This window comes from Haliaeetus albicilla, chromosome 12, assembly GCF_947461875.1.
Source record: "Haliaeetus albicilla chromosome 12, bHalAlb1.1, whole genome shotgun sequence".
NCBI classification, from domain to species: Eukaryota; Metazoa; Chordata; class Aves; order Accipitriformes; family Accipitridae; genus Haliaeetus; species Haliaeetus albicilla.
In genome coordinates this window covers 6,716,878-6,731,437 of record NC_091494.1, presented here as the reverse complement: position 1 = coordinate 6,731,437, position 14,560 = coordinate 6,716,878, and the positions used below count along the sequence as shown (strand labels likewise).

Genomic DNA, 14,560 nt, shown 5'->3' with positions numbered 1-14,560 from the left:
GGTTATGTTCCAGATCTGTGAGGCAATGTGCTCATTGCATGAAGCAAACTGGAGAAAATGCTTTGCCTGTTGTAGGACTGTTGTTATTTCAGCAGAGGGCACTCCTCTTGCAGAGCAAAGCTGTTATCTGTTAGGAGAGAGTGTTCGGGGTGTAGCTGACCTGCATAGCCATCCTGCCATGAGTTAGGCCAATACAAAAGAACTATTTGTGCTACAGGTGTTCTCCAAGAAGGTGCTGCAGAGAAGCATCATGTCTGTTTCTTAGCAGAAACCGATTTTTTCTCAGTTGTGCTGGGTAAGGCTGGTAGAGTCCTGCAAACTGACAAGAGCAAGGGTACAGGTGCAGGTACATGGCCACCACAGGGTGACAGTAAAAAAAATGACAAGCACAAGGCATGAGGGAATTGCTGAAGAGTGTGAGGTGCTGCCGAATGACTTGGCAGGAGAGATGCCTTGCCTCTGACACAGGTTACCCTGTTGGTCAGTGTTTTCTTAAGTGTCTTCTAGAAATCCTGGGTGCCATGTTCGAGATGCCTAAGACCTGAGTCGCAATCAAAGGCATTTGCCTCTAATTACAGTCAGTGGGAGCTGAGAGAAGCCAGAATCGGAGCTGGGCTTTGCTTCAGTCTGATTGTACCCTTGAGATTAACAAGGCATGAAAATGGGAGCTGCTCTGCCTGAAATGCCACCATGCGTTACTTAGGAAGCTAAAAGCAGAAAATGCTTTCATACCTTCAGGCTGCCTGTGCTCCCCTCTAATTCTTCTCCAAGCCCTACGATTGCTTGCTGATACAATCTCAGCTATCACCCAGCAAATGCTGGATTGTTCTCTCCAGGGTAGTCCATTGACTGATAGACTTTAATCCTGTCTAGAGGATTAAGTCTCTCAGGAGGGAGGGACGGTTTTTATTTTTCATTATGTAGGAGATAAGATGTGATGGACATAACTGGCTTTCCTGACTAGATACACCCTTCCAGGTTACTGCCCTCATTACCCACTTTGGAAACCCAGTCCAGATGATGGCTATGATTTTACGTGTATGAAAACCGATTAACTTGTTCCCATCCCTGGTGCCTTCGCCTGGTGCTTTGCTGAGGGAGTGGCTAGCATATGCACAACATCCTCCCTCGCTCCCTTTCCCACTGTGGAGACAAGCCCTGCTCTCAGCACTCAATCCTCCCAGGCTAACTGAGGATTAGCTGTATTGCAGATGCTGCTGCCCAAAGCTGGAAAGCATTTGCAGGCCTTCTCAGACCTGCTCAGGGCTAGCAGGACTTGCTGTGGGACCAGGGCAACTGGTTTGCTTTTCTGTACCATGTCAATTCTCAGCTTAGGCTAGCTTGGGGTTATTGGTGTCCCAAAGTGGTATTTCTTTTCTGTCGTGACCTTGCTCTTATGATTTGATCAGTTTGACCCACATTTTGTACTAAGTAGTTTTTTTCTGTTAAAATGGCTATTTCCGCTTCTCCCTGCGTCCCCATATAACTGAGAATTGCCTGGATGCTTTGTATGGAAAGAACTTTTTTCTGATTTTTTTCACAAATTGTGTTACTTGGCTTGGAGCACCACATCAGATACATTCTCCGTCTGAACTGGCTATAGCAGAGAAGAACTTGGCACCGATGTTGTTCACGACGCGACTGATGCATGCGCTTCACTTCCCTCATCTCGCCTGCCTTTGGCTGCCTAGAATAGACGTGCTCAGCAACCAGGCAAATTTAGAGACGCAAGGATGGGAAGAGAGGCTCTGCCTGGCACCTGCAGGGCTGGTGATGGAGGAGGAGGAGGAAGGGAAACTTTGATGCAGGAGCTCTTGTCGGAGAGTGGAAGTTCAGAGATCCTCAGAACTGGCCCTGCAGCAGCCAGGTGAGCACTGCCTTCCCACCTGCTGTAATGGCCGAGTGCCTTCTGCCTTGAGATGAAAGCGATACTGGCAGCCACCTCTGTGCAGAGAAAGCTCAGCCAGCACAGCCTCTGCCAAGGGGGAGATACCGGCCAGGGGGAGGCTGCAGGAGGCACATGCTTGTTTGGAGAGGCCCTTTGCCTGGGGTCAGCAGCCTAAATGTGGCTTATGGGGATGCAGCATGAGGTCTCTTGTCTGAGGCAGTTGTCCTGACTTCTACAGTCATTGGAGGAGCCTATATCCTGAGAGAGGTATTGGAACAAAGCTGGAATGACTCTGGGAGGTGCTGGTGTCCATTGCTTGCTGAGAAAGCAGCTAAGTCCAGGCACTAACTTGCCAGTGGCTGAACACAACGGATTCTGCTCTTTGGGAGCAAATTGTGATGCGCTGTCTCCTGCCTGCCTGTTCCTTGTGGTCCACCCTTGGTGCCACTGCCCTGACAACCTTCACCTCCGCTTGCACCAGCTTTGGTTGTTGGGTCTTGGCTTATCTGTATCCTGCCCACAGCAGGTGTTTTCAGTAGTAATGGTAGCAGTTGTTTGTACTCCTGTGGTTTTGGTAGTCTTGTTATTTGTTCCGGTGCTTGACTGTCAATGCTGGTGCATCATGGACACCTGCAGGGGTTGGCAGTTTGGCTGGGATCTAGGCTTTTCACCATATGGGCTCTGCTTTTCTACTTTGGCCACCTTGATGGCTTTTTCGCCATTTCTGCCTTTTCTCTTTCTGCCTAAGACAGTCCTGAGCTGACTGTCTCCATGAGGAGCAGAGCGGTGTTGAGGGGGGTAATTTTCCAGCAAAAGGGTGAAATGGAGACAGAGCAGAATCTCCCAGGCTTCATGTCCCTGATGGCTTTTGCAGTACCTCAGCCTGTGTGACTGCCCACCTCCGTCTTCCTCTGCTTTCACAATGATGCTGGAGCCTTCCCATGTGTGAAGCGAATACAACCAGCAAGATCTATCCCAGGAGCAGATGGTGTTTGAGGTATTAATTGTTTATGTGCAGACATGGTCTCTCTGGTCTGGGCATGCTTGGGTGGTTTGTTGGATCAGAACATAAACTGCCAAAGTTTCAAGCCCATCAGCCTTGATTTCTGACTTCAAATGACTAGTGTTGGAGAGATTTCCCCTCATCCTCCCACAAGTCTCCAGTATTTCAGAATAAATGTTTCTTCCTTGCTTCCCCAGCCAGACAGAGGCTCTGAGTGTCCTCTGCTTGCAGAACCCTGGCACAGGAACCAATTCCCCATCTGGGCAAGGCAGCAGAGCACCTTAAACCAGTGTTGCTGTTTTGCCCAGCTCCATCCACAAATGTGCAGGAGCCAGAGGACTAACCATCGCAGTGCCCTTGCCGTCAGACATCTGTATTGAGCTGGGGGAGCATCGTTCTCTTCTCCCCAGCACACTGTGGGGCTATGTACCTTGGCCCGCAGCTCATCTCTGGCACATTAATTCAGGATATTGGTGAAGGTGACTTTCTCCGGTGCTCCAGGATGCAGCAGCTGAGTGTCTCCCTCAGGATTTGCTCAGGCAGGAGTAAGCTTTGGCAGCCTGGCAGGATACATCCACGTCGTGAACAGCAGCAGGGAACTTGTCTGGCAGAGCCCTTGCCCATTGGCTTGCTTTCTTTGCAAAGGACTCGGTGCTTTCCTGGCTGCTTTCAGCTTTGTCCTTGCGGGGAATGCCAAATTGTCAGGAAACACATAATCATTTTTAGTTTTTCTTCTTAAGTTAGCTTTGTGCTGGTTCAGTGAGCTGAATGTTCTCACCAAGGGGGCCAGGCTAGTGGCAGGACAAAGGGAAGAGGGGGCAGTGGGACCTGGTGGGCTTTCCTTGGCAATAATGAAATCTTGGTCTTCCTCTTTCTTAGGCAGACTTTTGAGGAAGGAGGAAAGAGTTTTCCTGATGCTGGGACAACTGATCAGGAATAAGGTGAGAGCCCACAGATCAGGGCAGCTGATACCGTGCAGCTTTCTAGCAGCCTGTGTCCGGTGGGACTTAGTCTCTTTCCTAGCACGAACCAACACTTTTCTTTAGAAGTAGCGAAAGGGGAGCTCTGTGACTTTAGTCATCAAAGCATCCTTTTAAAGGAACTGTGCGTTGCACAGCAAAGAATCCATGTGATGCTAACTGGAGAACAGCACAATAAAACAGTGCGGATTTAAGGCAACTGACTCTATTTAACTTGGTGAAAGCAGAAATGTACTGAAGATGTCACACCATGAAGATTTTTCTATTTCCTAGTATTTTGTTCTATGTTTATTGTATTCTAATATTCATAAATCACAATGTTTATGAATAATACTTTGATTTATAGTAGTGCATGTAGTTCTAGTTCTGCCTTACAAGGATGCTTGAGTTTAAGAGTATGGTAAGCAAAAGGAGAGGTCAGAGGGAAGAAGATAAACATCCTCTGATATATCTTTTGAAGTCAAGACAATGGCTGAGCCACTGGCTTTGAATGTGAAGCTTCCTGACTCTAGTCCTCTTGAACTGAGCCTGGAAACTTTGAAAAAAAACCCAACCCCCCCAATGCTCTGAAGGTGAGACCAGGGATTTTGGGGAGCATTTCTGACCACACAGTCTTTCTAGCTGACTTCTGGGTGTTCCAGGCTGCCAGCACACAGAATGGTTGTCCGAAAATCACTCTGAGACTTTTTTTTCCCTACCACTGAAATAAATACCTTGCTGATTTAAGAGCATGGTCCACTTGTTCAGCGGGCTGTGTTAGTTTAGGTGTTGAGTTTGAGGGAGAAGCTGGAGAGCTGTGGAGTTCCACTCCAGGGGTGATAAAAGCATGAAACAGCTTATGCAGGATCAGAGCCAGCATCCCCTGTCTTCTGCAATGGCCAATGACAGATGCTGCAGAAAAAAGTAAGAACAGGGTGAGTAGAGGAAGATCCATCTCCAGTAGATTTTCCAGCATCCAGTCATCTGAGGTTTAGGGACTTTTAGAGCTACATATGGGGTGTTAGTAGTTAACAGTAGTTAAGTAGTGACTTAATCTTGCTAAAGCAGAAAGGGTTGCTAATGACAGGAGAGCTCTGTAATCCCCCAGCATGCTGCCCTGACATCCTGCAGAGCAGACTCCAAACTGTTTACCTTTCTGTTAATTGGTTTGTTTGCATACAGCCTGTTCCAGGGAAGGGAAGGACTGCTGACCATCCTGTCTCTGCAGGATTCCTTTTTGAGGTCTAGCTCCCTGGCATTAAATGCTTTGATCCCAAAGGATCCTCAGTTATACATAATTTAATCATCCGATGGATCCTGCCAACTGGTGTCTGGTCAAGTGAGTTCATGTCCCTTTATTCTTCCTCCGCCTCATTTTTTTTATTCTTCTTTTCCTCCTCTCCCAAAACTCTGTGACCTGGTTCCTTATGGCTTCCTGTAATTGCTTTCCCAAATGAGCTGTGTGGGAGTGATCTGGACACATAACAACCAGGAAGCAGGTGACAGGCATGAAGCCTGCACAAGGAAGGGCAGATAGCAGGCAGGAAGAAAGAGGAGCTCTTCCCTGCCCAGGCCAGTGTCCCTTTGAAGAGTTTTGGCAGGTCACAGGGAAAAATAAGTCAAACAGGTCCAGCACATGGTGAGGTCCTGAGCTGTTCCCACTCTCCTGCCGGAAGAGATGGAGGGCTTCCCATGTCTGATGGAAAGAGAAACCAGTGCATCTGTGGTGCCGAGCCTTCATGTCACCAGGCAAGCTCAGGGTTTAGAGCCAAGGACAGTGCTGAACTGCAGATGCTTACCTTCTGCGTCATTTGGCCCAGGGTTGGCTAGCAGGGGCCAAAATAGGCAGGAGGAGCAAGAGACAGACCACTTCTTAGATGTCTCTCCCTTCCTGGCAAGACAGATATCACTGCTGGAAGTACTTGAACAGTACAAGGTCAGCTTAATATCTTTAAAATAGTTTACTTTCCTGAGCAGCCTCCACTTAATCTTATGTGCCTGGCCAGTTTGTAAGAGACTCTGTTGGCATTTTTCCCAGCAGCAATTTTAAGTGGCTTCTTGGGGACCAGGTGACTTGCTTTGATTCCCCAGAGGAAAATGTGGACTTAAATTCTAACCCATATTATGGCAGGGGATGGGAGACCAGATTGCAGAGTGAACCTTAACTTGTGTGTTACCAGGAGGACTTTTTGGGTTTAATGGAGCTGATAAAGGGGGCTTATAAGCTTGTTTATGGGATTGTGGGTGCTGGACCCTTTGTAGGGCTGTTCAGAGCAGCTGGCAGATGTGAGAATCGGTATTGCTGAGGAGGCTGCTTTGCCCACTGCTGAAGCATAGCCTTTCCCACAGGAGAGCGTGGTAACTGCTCTGCAGCATGTGGCGATGCTGCTCTGAAATCCAGGCCCTGCCAGGAAGTAGAGGAGCACAGTGGTCAAGAAAAGAAACACCAAGAGTTTCAGGTAAGCAAAAACACAGTCTGGCCTGCTGGGCCCTTGTAGGAAGACATTGCTGACGCACTGTGCGGCATTAGTGTATCAATATGCAGCTGTCGTGGTAGGAGTGCAGCAAATCAATCTCAACAAAGCAACTTATTTCTGTTCTTTTTTAACTTTCTTTTAATTGGGTAGGACTGTGCATTGGATTTTATTTACTCTGCCTAAAGCCTTTGACACCCCTGTCTGAGGGGTGTGCATACACTTGGCAGTCTGTGTCACTGATGTGCATCTGTTTTACCACCTTTCCTGCTCTGTCAGTGAGTTCTCAATCACTATTGACAGTGCTGCTTGTTAATGAGATGATCATTCAGGTGAAATGCATTTGCCAACCAAATGGGTGTTTAATGAAGAGGGTGAGGTGTGGTTTGGTTTGGGGTCATCTAGTTGAGTGGAGTTTCTGGCTAGTCCTCAGGCAGGATCTCCACAAGCTACTGTGATCAGTGGATGGTGTTGTGAAGCTCTGGTCTGGGAGGTCCTGCCTGGGGTGAGCCCCAGGGGTTTCCTCAGTGGCAGAGGGGAAAGCACTGAAGAAGGAGAGTCCCAGCTAGGGGTTTTGTGCTGCTTTACAGGGAGCTGAGTGCAAGATGGCTCTGCCACAGGTTTCCTTTGGCAAGTCAAAGGGGTTGATCTACCAGAAAAAGATGTCCTGGGGCACATGGTTCCTTTACCCCTTCCTTGACTGCTTTTAAAGCCCTGGGGGTGGTGTTTAGCACATGGGGGCTCCTGACCCCTTTAATGACACTTCTTGGGGCAGTAGATTCTGTGCTGTCCTTCAGCATGATGGCAGAACTGAGAGGGGGAGGGATACCAACTGATCAGCCCCCCAGACTCAGTCCAGCTTAAACAGCCGATGGAGATGAGCTTGCATGAAAACACCATGCCTGGAGAGGCTGAAGGGTTGACAGCCATTGCAGGGCTGTGGCCTTAGGACGGGATGCTTGATGTGGTAGCTGTCTGCAAGGAATGTGAGTTGGGCATGAGGATTTGTGTGTTGAAAGCAGAATGCAGCAGCTTGCTGATAAATGGTCTGCTTTGCCTCTTTCCCACCTCACTTTGTCATCTGAGGACTGAAAGACCTGTGGTCAGCGCTAAAAGAAACCGTGAGTGGAATTTCACTTTTTTCCCTCTCAAACCCCATGCTTATAAGTCGACTTCCCAAAGGCGAAATACAAGGGGTAAGAAATAGAAGCTCTGATCTTCCAAAGCTCTACAATGGTCATTTATACTCGTGTCCTGGCCTCATGGGACATCAGTCCATCCTACAGCAGGGTCCCTGCACAGGCAGGGTTTAACAGAGGACTTCCCATGCTCTGTGTCAAAATATGCAGTCTCCCAGTCTTGTCTAGGGAGGGACTGTGGAAACACGTGCACACGTGTGGCATGCTGGACCTGGTGAACATCCTCAGCCCTTTGTGCCATGTTCAGAAAGGACCCTCTTTGTACTGTTATGAAGCAGCTATGGCTGATAACAGCCAGAGATCGAGATTTCAGGAAGAGATGGCACAACAGAGGAAAGATCTTGCCTGCCTTGTCAGGTTTCTGGAAGAGGTGGCACAACAGAGGAGAGATATTGCCTGGCTTGTCAGGTTTCTGGAAGAGATGGCACAATAGAGGAAAGATCTTGCCTGGCTCTTGCAGGGATAACAGTGTGTTGTTGATGGGGTTTTTTTGTTGTTTTTTTTCCCATGGAAGATTTGTCTATGTTCAAATCCATCACACCTACTGGCTGTTTCTCAGGGTCACATTCCTGGCCTGGGGTTAGCAGAGGGTAATTGGTATGTTCTTGTGAATAATGCTCTAACATACCTGTTCTTCTCTAATGAAAAGATACCAACTAAAACGGGAGGTTTCATAATAGTTTGGCTGCCTGGGCTGCAAACGTTGAAGCCGTCTGTCTCCTCTGCAGTGATGAATAAAACTGTTCCTCTTAAGGAAAATCTGTGCTTTATGACTTTTACAAGATATGACTTGGGGAAGCTGCCTTCTGATCTGTGTTGGAACAGAGTATCATGATCTGGAAAAAACTGCACATAATTTGCACTGTGGAAGTTTCGCTACTTGAGTGAAGCAGGAGGAGGCTGAGCAGGGAGTTCGTGCCTGGAATCCGATTGCTTGTGTATGCACTCCTTGTTGGGTAGTGGAGGTCATGGCATGCGGCTGAGCAGGTCCTGAGCAAACAAACTCTGTCACAGAAGTGCTTGCCTGTTTTGGGTCAGGCATGTGTGTACTTAATGCACAGCAGGTTTCTGGCTGCATTCAGGGCGCTGTTCTGTATTCAGCACCTCCTACAAACTGGTACAGGGTTGGAGCAACCTTGAAATCAGATCTGCGCTCCTCCCAAGCCTACAAGCTGGGCTGTTCCTTGATGAAATGTGTGCAGCATTGCACTGGGCTACTTTATATGCCTGTGGGACAGCCCTGCCCATGGGGAACTCGTGGTGGGGTTATTTTCCCAAAGCATTGCACGGTGTATGCCATGCCACTCACTTGACCCTCCAGATCGTGCTCATGTGTTGAAGTCACTTTCCCAATGTTGACCTGTGCAATGATCTAATGTTTCCGCACCTGTGGGAGTCAGGCTCATCCTGGCTGATCAAGTCACTTTGCTGCCCTGAAGGAGCTTGTGGGGAGGAAAAAGGACGCTAAGGGGAGCTATAGCTTCTGGAGGGAGCAAAGGCATTAGGGTGAAAGCTCAGTTTTAATGAAGACCATTATTTTGAAGAGTTGTAACCAGTATTTTGGGTGAGATGCTCCTGTATACTTGTGTTACCAGCGTGTTCCACCACTGTCACTTTTTTCTCCTCTGCTGTGGGCTCCTTTGCTGGTGGGCTGTATGCAGAGATCTCGCACAGCTTTGTATTTAATTGATACACACCAAGCTCTCTGCTGAGTCTCTTGCTTAGCAAAAGCAAAAGGTGCTATAGCATCATTCTGAATCCAGGACCACAATACAGGCGTATTCGTGGGGTGGCTCAGCTCCTGGTCTAGGAGATGGAGTGGGATCTTAAGTGTTGAAGCAGAAAGAGCCCAGAGATGAACACTTCCAAAGTTCCTGGGGGAGTTTGAAGCTGAATGTTATACACAGGAGCATTGTATTTAGCTGTAGGTGGAAAAAAACCCTGAAAGCTAACCGTGCGGAGTCCCCAGCTGTGTTAGGGCCAAGGAAAAGGGAAAAGCAAAGGATATACTGTTCTAATAAGGCAGACACTCTCCTCATTCATCTCTGATCAGAACCCTTCTGTGTTTCCAGTTGGCAACTTTGTCAAGAGTGGGAGTTGGAAGCCAGTTTCCCAGCCCACCAGCTGTGTTGTGTCATAAAAGGCAAAGCAGATAATAATATATGCAACTTTCATGGTGTAGCGCAAATTTGGGGTGGATGCAAAATGCTAAGTGCCGATATTTATTAAGGAACCATCATGGGTTGCTTGTAAATCAACAGCCTAAGCCATACAGTTTCTTTTTCACTCCTGACTGTGTGAAAGAGTCTTAATGCATAAGATGTTTCTCAGGAAGCCTTCTCTGCAAGAAAACAAGTGATAACAGGGTTTAGCACCTCTGGGATCAGTGGGGCAGGTAGAGAAATACAGATGCCTCCGGGGGGGAATGGGCAGTTGTTTCGAGGTGAGCAGGAATGCAAAATGGTTCAAGGCTGGGAATCACCATGTCCAAAAGTGAAAAACCAGAATGATCTGTATATTATCATAGTGTAATTACCCAAGCAGATATTTGGTTAAAGAGAAAGATGAAACCCCATACTTAAGAGTTGGTGGGAAATTCCTGTGGGTCCTTAAAATTCACTTTCAGCTGGCTCATTAATTTTTTGCTTCCTCCAAAATGCCCCCCTTGCCCTGCCACTGTTCATCTCCTTCAGGAGCAAAGCGGTCCTGGGTCTAGCTTCAATACCAACTTTAAAGAGCGCAGCTGCATCTCTCATCCTTGTGAGTTCCCCGTGGGGCTCTCCTATTCTGGTCACGTCCGACCTCGCTTTCCTCGCACGTAATGCCCTGCTCTTCTCATTAACAAACCTCACAGCGCTTCACAAAGACCATCAGCCCTTCCTGGCCTCCTGACGGGGAATCTGGAGAATGGGGAGGTTTGGCAAAGCAAAGTGACTTTCCAAAGGTTGTGCCACAGCCCTGTGGCAGGCCAGCCCCCTGAGCAGGGTGTGCTCTGCATACAGTCCTTTCGGAGAACATTAGCATCACAAAAGTAAGGGCAGGATCTTAGGGAAGGGGAGTATTTCTTCACCCCAGCTCCTAGTGGATTTTTCTCCAAGTGGATGCACTCTAGGATGTCATTTGCTCCCACACTGGCGCCGGCATGCTCACAAGCACCACGATGTGAGTTCGACTGGTCTGCTGTGTGTGGGGGGTGTGACACAGGTTAAGGGACACAGCTGAGTCATCATCATGTCTCTGGTATTTGTCTCGTAGTCTTCCTGATTTGTGATGACAAATGAATTTTTGAGCAGCATTTTATTTTGCTAGGAGTGGCCCTTTGCTATTGTCTTACTATAGCACTAGGGGGATAGAGGGCTGGCACACAAATGCTGCAGCCTTGCTGCATGCTCCTGATAGTAGAGCAGAATCTTCTATTAGTGAGCTGGTCCTCATATCTGACCATGGCTTTCTGACCTTGACACATCCTTTTATTTAAGCAACTGGGAGCAGCAATCCTTTGTTATCGGTCTCTGCACCCATCATCTGCTGTTGCTTCTTGTGAGTTCTTACACACACATATTTTTGTTCTTATTTCACTCGTATCAACCTTAATATTCCTCTTACAAGTCTCTGTGATAAGTTGATTGCGAGCCTTGGGCCACCTGCAGCTTTTCTCAAGAGCCTCAAAGGTGAACAAAGCCATCAGACTCCCACCTTCCCCTTACAGAAGGAGGGAGAAAAAAGAAAGAAGGACCAAAACCCCCAGCAAAGCCTGCAGGTATGAATTGCTGAAAATCAGGTGCTAAATGAGAAGAGTCACTTTGGATTTTTTTTTTTTTTTAAGACATAGTCCCGCCCTCTGCTTCAGTGATTGGATGCTGCCCACTCTTTTGTAAGGCAAGCGATGCAGCTGTCAGCCTCACAAGCTCATGATCTCTGCTCGCTGAATAAGTAGAAATGTGCAGGAGGTCGCCCGTTGCCCTCTTCGTGGCCCTGTGCGCCAGCCAGCTGGGCATGTGGGCAGCAGGGCGCTCCAAGGTGAACCCCAGGATCATCACAGCTCCACAAGGTAAGTCCCGGGCTGCAGTCAGCTGCAACCTTGAGATGCAGCAGCAGCAGCAGTGTCTGCAGCTGACAGCTACTCCCTGCACCGTGTATTTTCTACCTACGTCTTTTGAGAAGAGTTGGTCTTTTTTGTGTGTGGTTTGTTTCTTCGGGGAGACTTTTGGCTCTCATTAAAATGAGCTAAAATGCCTGTGATCTCGGGAAGGAGCTTCTGGCTTCTTGATTGCTTTTAATTGAATTCTTAGATCTGTGTTCTTGCCAAGTCCTTTCCTTTTTATATTCTAAAAACATTTTCCTACAACCTGGCTATATTAAAGGCTGTCAAAAAGCCCTGAAACAGGCACAGTAACCATTTCCCCTAACTTGTAGGGGAGAAGTGTGTGAAGTGTGTTTGCATAATAGCTAATTTTCTTACTTATCTGTGTACTTACCCTGTTAGCTGCAAATGAGTTCTGTGAGTAAATATTTGCAGAAGATCTCTGTTCTCTGAGAAAATATATGTATGTCTGAAATGGCACGCAAGGACTTATAATCGGATCCGATTTTAGCAGAAACTGAACAAAGAAATGTTTTCAAGGAGCAAGCTTAGAGTACAGCCCAAGCTTCATGTGTTGAAAAGAGCAGACTAACGTTTACTGGTTTTATCATGTGTCTTCCAAGCTTTTTGATTAATACCCTCCAGGGAGGCTTTAACAAAAGACCTCGTCTTGTCCCTGGCGGTTCTGGTGTTTGGCTAAGCCGGCGGGTTCAGCCGAGCCGCGGATCTCATGCTGCTCTGCAGTACAACAGCTCCTCTGTGCTTCCTATTCGCCGACAACTTCAGAGGACACGAATTTCCCGTGGTTTATTCTGCGCCATCTGTTATTCTTCTGCCATTATTTATTATGCCCTTCTTCTTCAGGCCCATCGCTGCCTGCGGATGAAGGGCTAGGAGCAGAGGAAAGGGTGGTGGGTGGGTGGCTCGAAGGTGGCCTCTGCCTGCTGTGTCCGTCGCACAAAGGGGAGAGACACCGGCAGGGAGGGCAGCAAAAGATTACTCCTAGTATTGCGTCGTTTGTTTTATCTCCTGGCAAACGAAGTGGCTCAGAAAAGGGGATGCAAGCAGGGGAGAAGGCACAGAGCCTGAGACTGAACGGAGGATGGGGGTCACACATTTCTCCATAGACGTTTCCCCTGCCCCGCTTGGAGTGGGAGGTAAATTACTGTGGTCTGGTGTGGTTGGAAATGCCTGTCCTGGAGTAAAACTGTGCTGAGGGGGAAGAGAGAGCTCGAGTGGTTGATTTCCACCTGTCTCTGTGCTTGGCATGCACATGCGGTATGGTCATTTGGGCTTTCCCTGCATCTGTGTCAGAGGGTGGCTTTACTGGCATTGAACACAGTGAGGATCTGTCACTGAGAAACACTGAAGCCAATTAGTGTTAGGACACTTCCCTGCAAAGGGATCAGCTTGTGCTTATCTGTTTGTCTCTCTTTTTTTTTTTTTTCTTCTTTTTTGAGAGCTTAGCTGGGACACAGGCCAAGAGGGATTTCAATTGGGGAGGTAGCAGAGGTAGCTGTGTGGCACACTTCATTAAGAGTCAGTCCCGTGTCCTATTTAACAGAGTGCATTTTGTTCAGCATAACATCTATCATTTAGGAAGTGAGTCTGTGGGTGAGGAGGAGGGTGGAGAAGGAGGCTCTGGGCGAGGGTGAAGAAATGGGACAGGGGCAAAGAGGATGCGGTGGGCGACAGGGAGTCTTCTTCAACTTCCCCAGTGCTCCAGACACAGTGAAAGGCAAGCACAGCATCTTTAGTAAAACCTGCAGGTCAGCATACTGCTGCTGTTTGCATCCACTTATAGAGGCTTGTCCCTTGCCGTGGGGGTGACACTGTTGCAGGGCTCAGTTTGCAGCTGAAGCCCTGGTCCTGGAGGCTGGGAGCTGGATGGAGAAGAGCAGCAGTCCGGGACGTTTGCGTGGGTGTTCACGCCGGGGCTGTGCCTCGTGTGCTGCATTTGCAGTGGTGCAGCGCTGGCCTCAGCCCTGGGCTCTGCAGGAGCTGGCAGCTCTTCACCTAATTAAATTTCTTACATGCCACAGCTCATCACTAGCACCAGGTACGGCAGCCTCAGCAAAGACACCTCAAGATGTTACAGCCCTGTGAGTGAAGGTAGAGATTCCTGGTGCCGGCCAGAGCCCAGCCCTCTCCAGGAGGGAAGAGTACGTGTGTGGGATCCCTCCCTGCGCTGCGGTGCTGGGGGAGAGGAGCAAATCGGTGCTGGGGAAAGCTGCAGCTGCCCTTCCATGTCTCAGCCTTGCTCCCCTTGCCAGCACCCTGCCAGACCCGGGAAGAGAGCCCTGGGCTCAGTGCAGGTAGCCTCAACTACTCGGCTGTTTTGCCCTGTGGTCCTTTGGTGTCCGGTTTCATAGCAAGAAATAGGTGAGAGGACATTGTGAACTGGGAAAAAAATGTGGCTGGGCTTAGGTAGCACAATCCTGAGCTCAGATATGAAGACAAAGAAACAGAGTCAGCCTGCCTTGGTGCTTGGAGCTCCTGGATTTAAGTAATTTCAACAGTCCTGGGGACTTGGACTTGCGGTGGTGGGTGGCTGGAGCACTGTGTTCTGCAGATCTGCCTTTCTATGAATGCAGTGTGTATAAAGCCAGCCCTGAGGCCTCAGCTGCTGTTCTGCCTTTATTTTGCCTCCCTGATGCCACAGCACAGTGCAGGAGGACGTGAGGAAAGGGGCATGCTTTCTCCAAAGGTCACCCCAGCTTCTGCACATGCATGCCACCGAAGGCAGGGTGAGGGATTGCTGGAGCTGTCCCAGCAGCCGGCACAGGTGGCTGGCTGGCTTTTAGGTCCAGCTGGGTAAGCAGTTATTTGAAAGCATGTCTGACTCTGGCAGGGTTTCTTCTTCGTAGGGGAAGGACGCTCAGAGCAAAGGGTTGAGGTCAGCTCCAGGCCACTGATCATATCTAAAGTGCCTACGATCCTTTTTACTGACAAG

The 14,560-nt window shown here is 48.7% G+C and overlaps 1 protein-coding gene across 4 annotated transcripts in view; it reads left to right on the top strand.

Moving 5' to 3' along the window:
• The first annotated feature begins 144 nt into the window (after positions 1-144).
• SEMA7A (semaphorin 7A (JohnMiltonHagen blood group)) overlaps positions 145-14,560 on the top strand; it is a 38,040-nt gene continuing 23,624 nt past the window's right edge. For 2 of the 4 annotated variants that reach the window (XM_009920723.2, XM_009920722.2), the window contains exons 1-2: positions 6,200-6,309; positions 11,356-11,574. In XM_009920723.2, the coding sequence (XP_009919025.2) occupies positions 11,463-11,574 (112 nt within the window). In that variant the 5' untranslated portion in view covers positions 6,200-6,309; positions 11,356-11,462. Of the gene's footprint in view, positions 1,868-2,762; positions 2,886-3,770; positions 3,833-5,032; positions 5,190-6,199; positions 6,310-11,355; positions 11,575-14,560 lie in introns of those variants that run through there. The other 2 variants (XM_069797820.1, XM_069797822.1) reach the window with 2 other exon arrangements.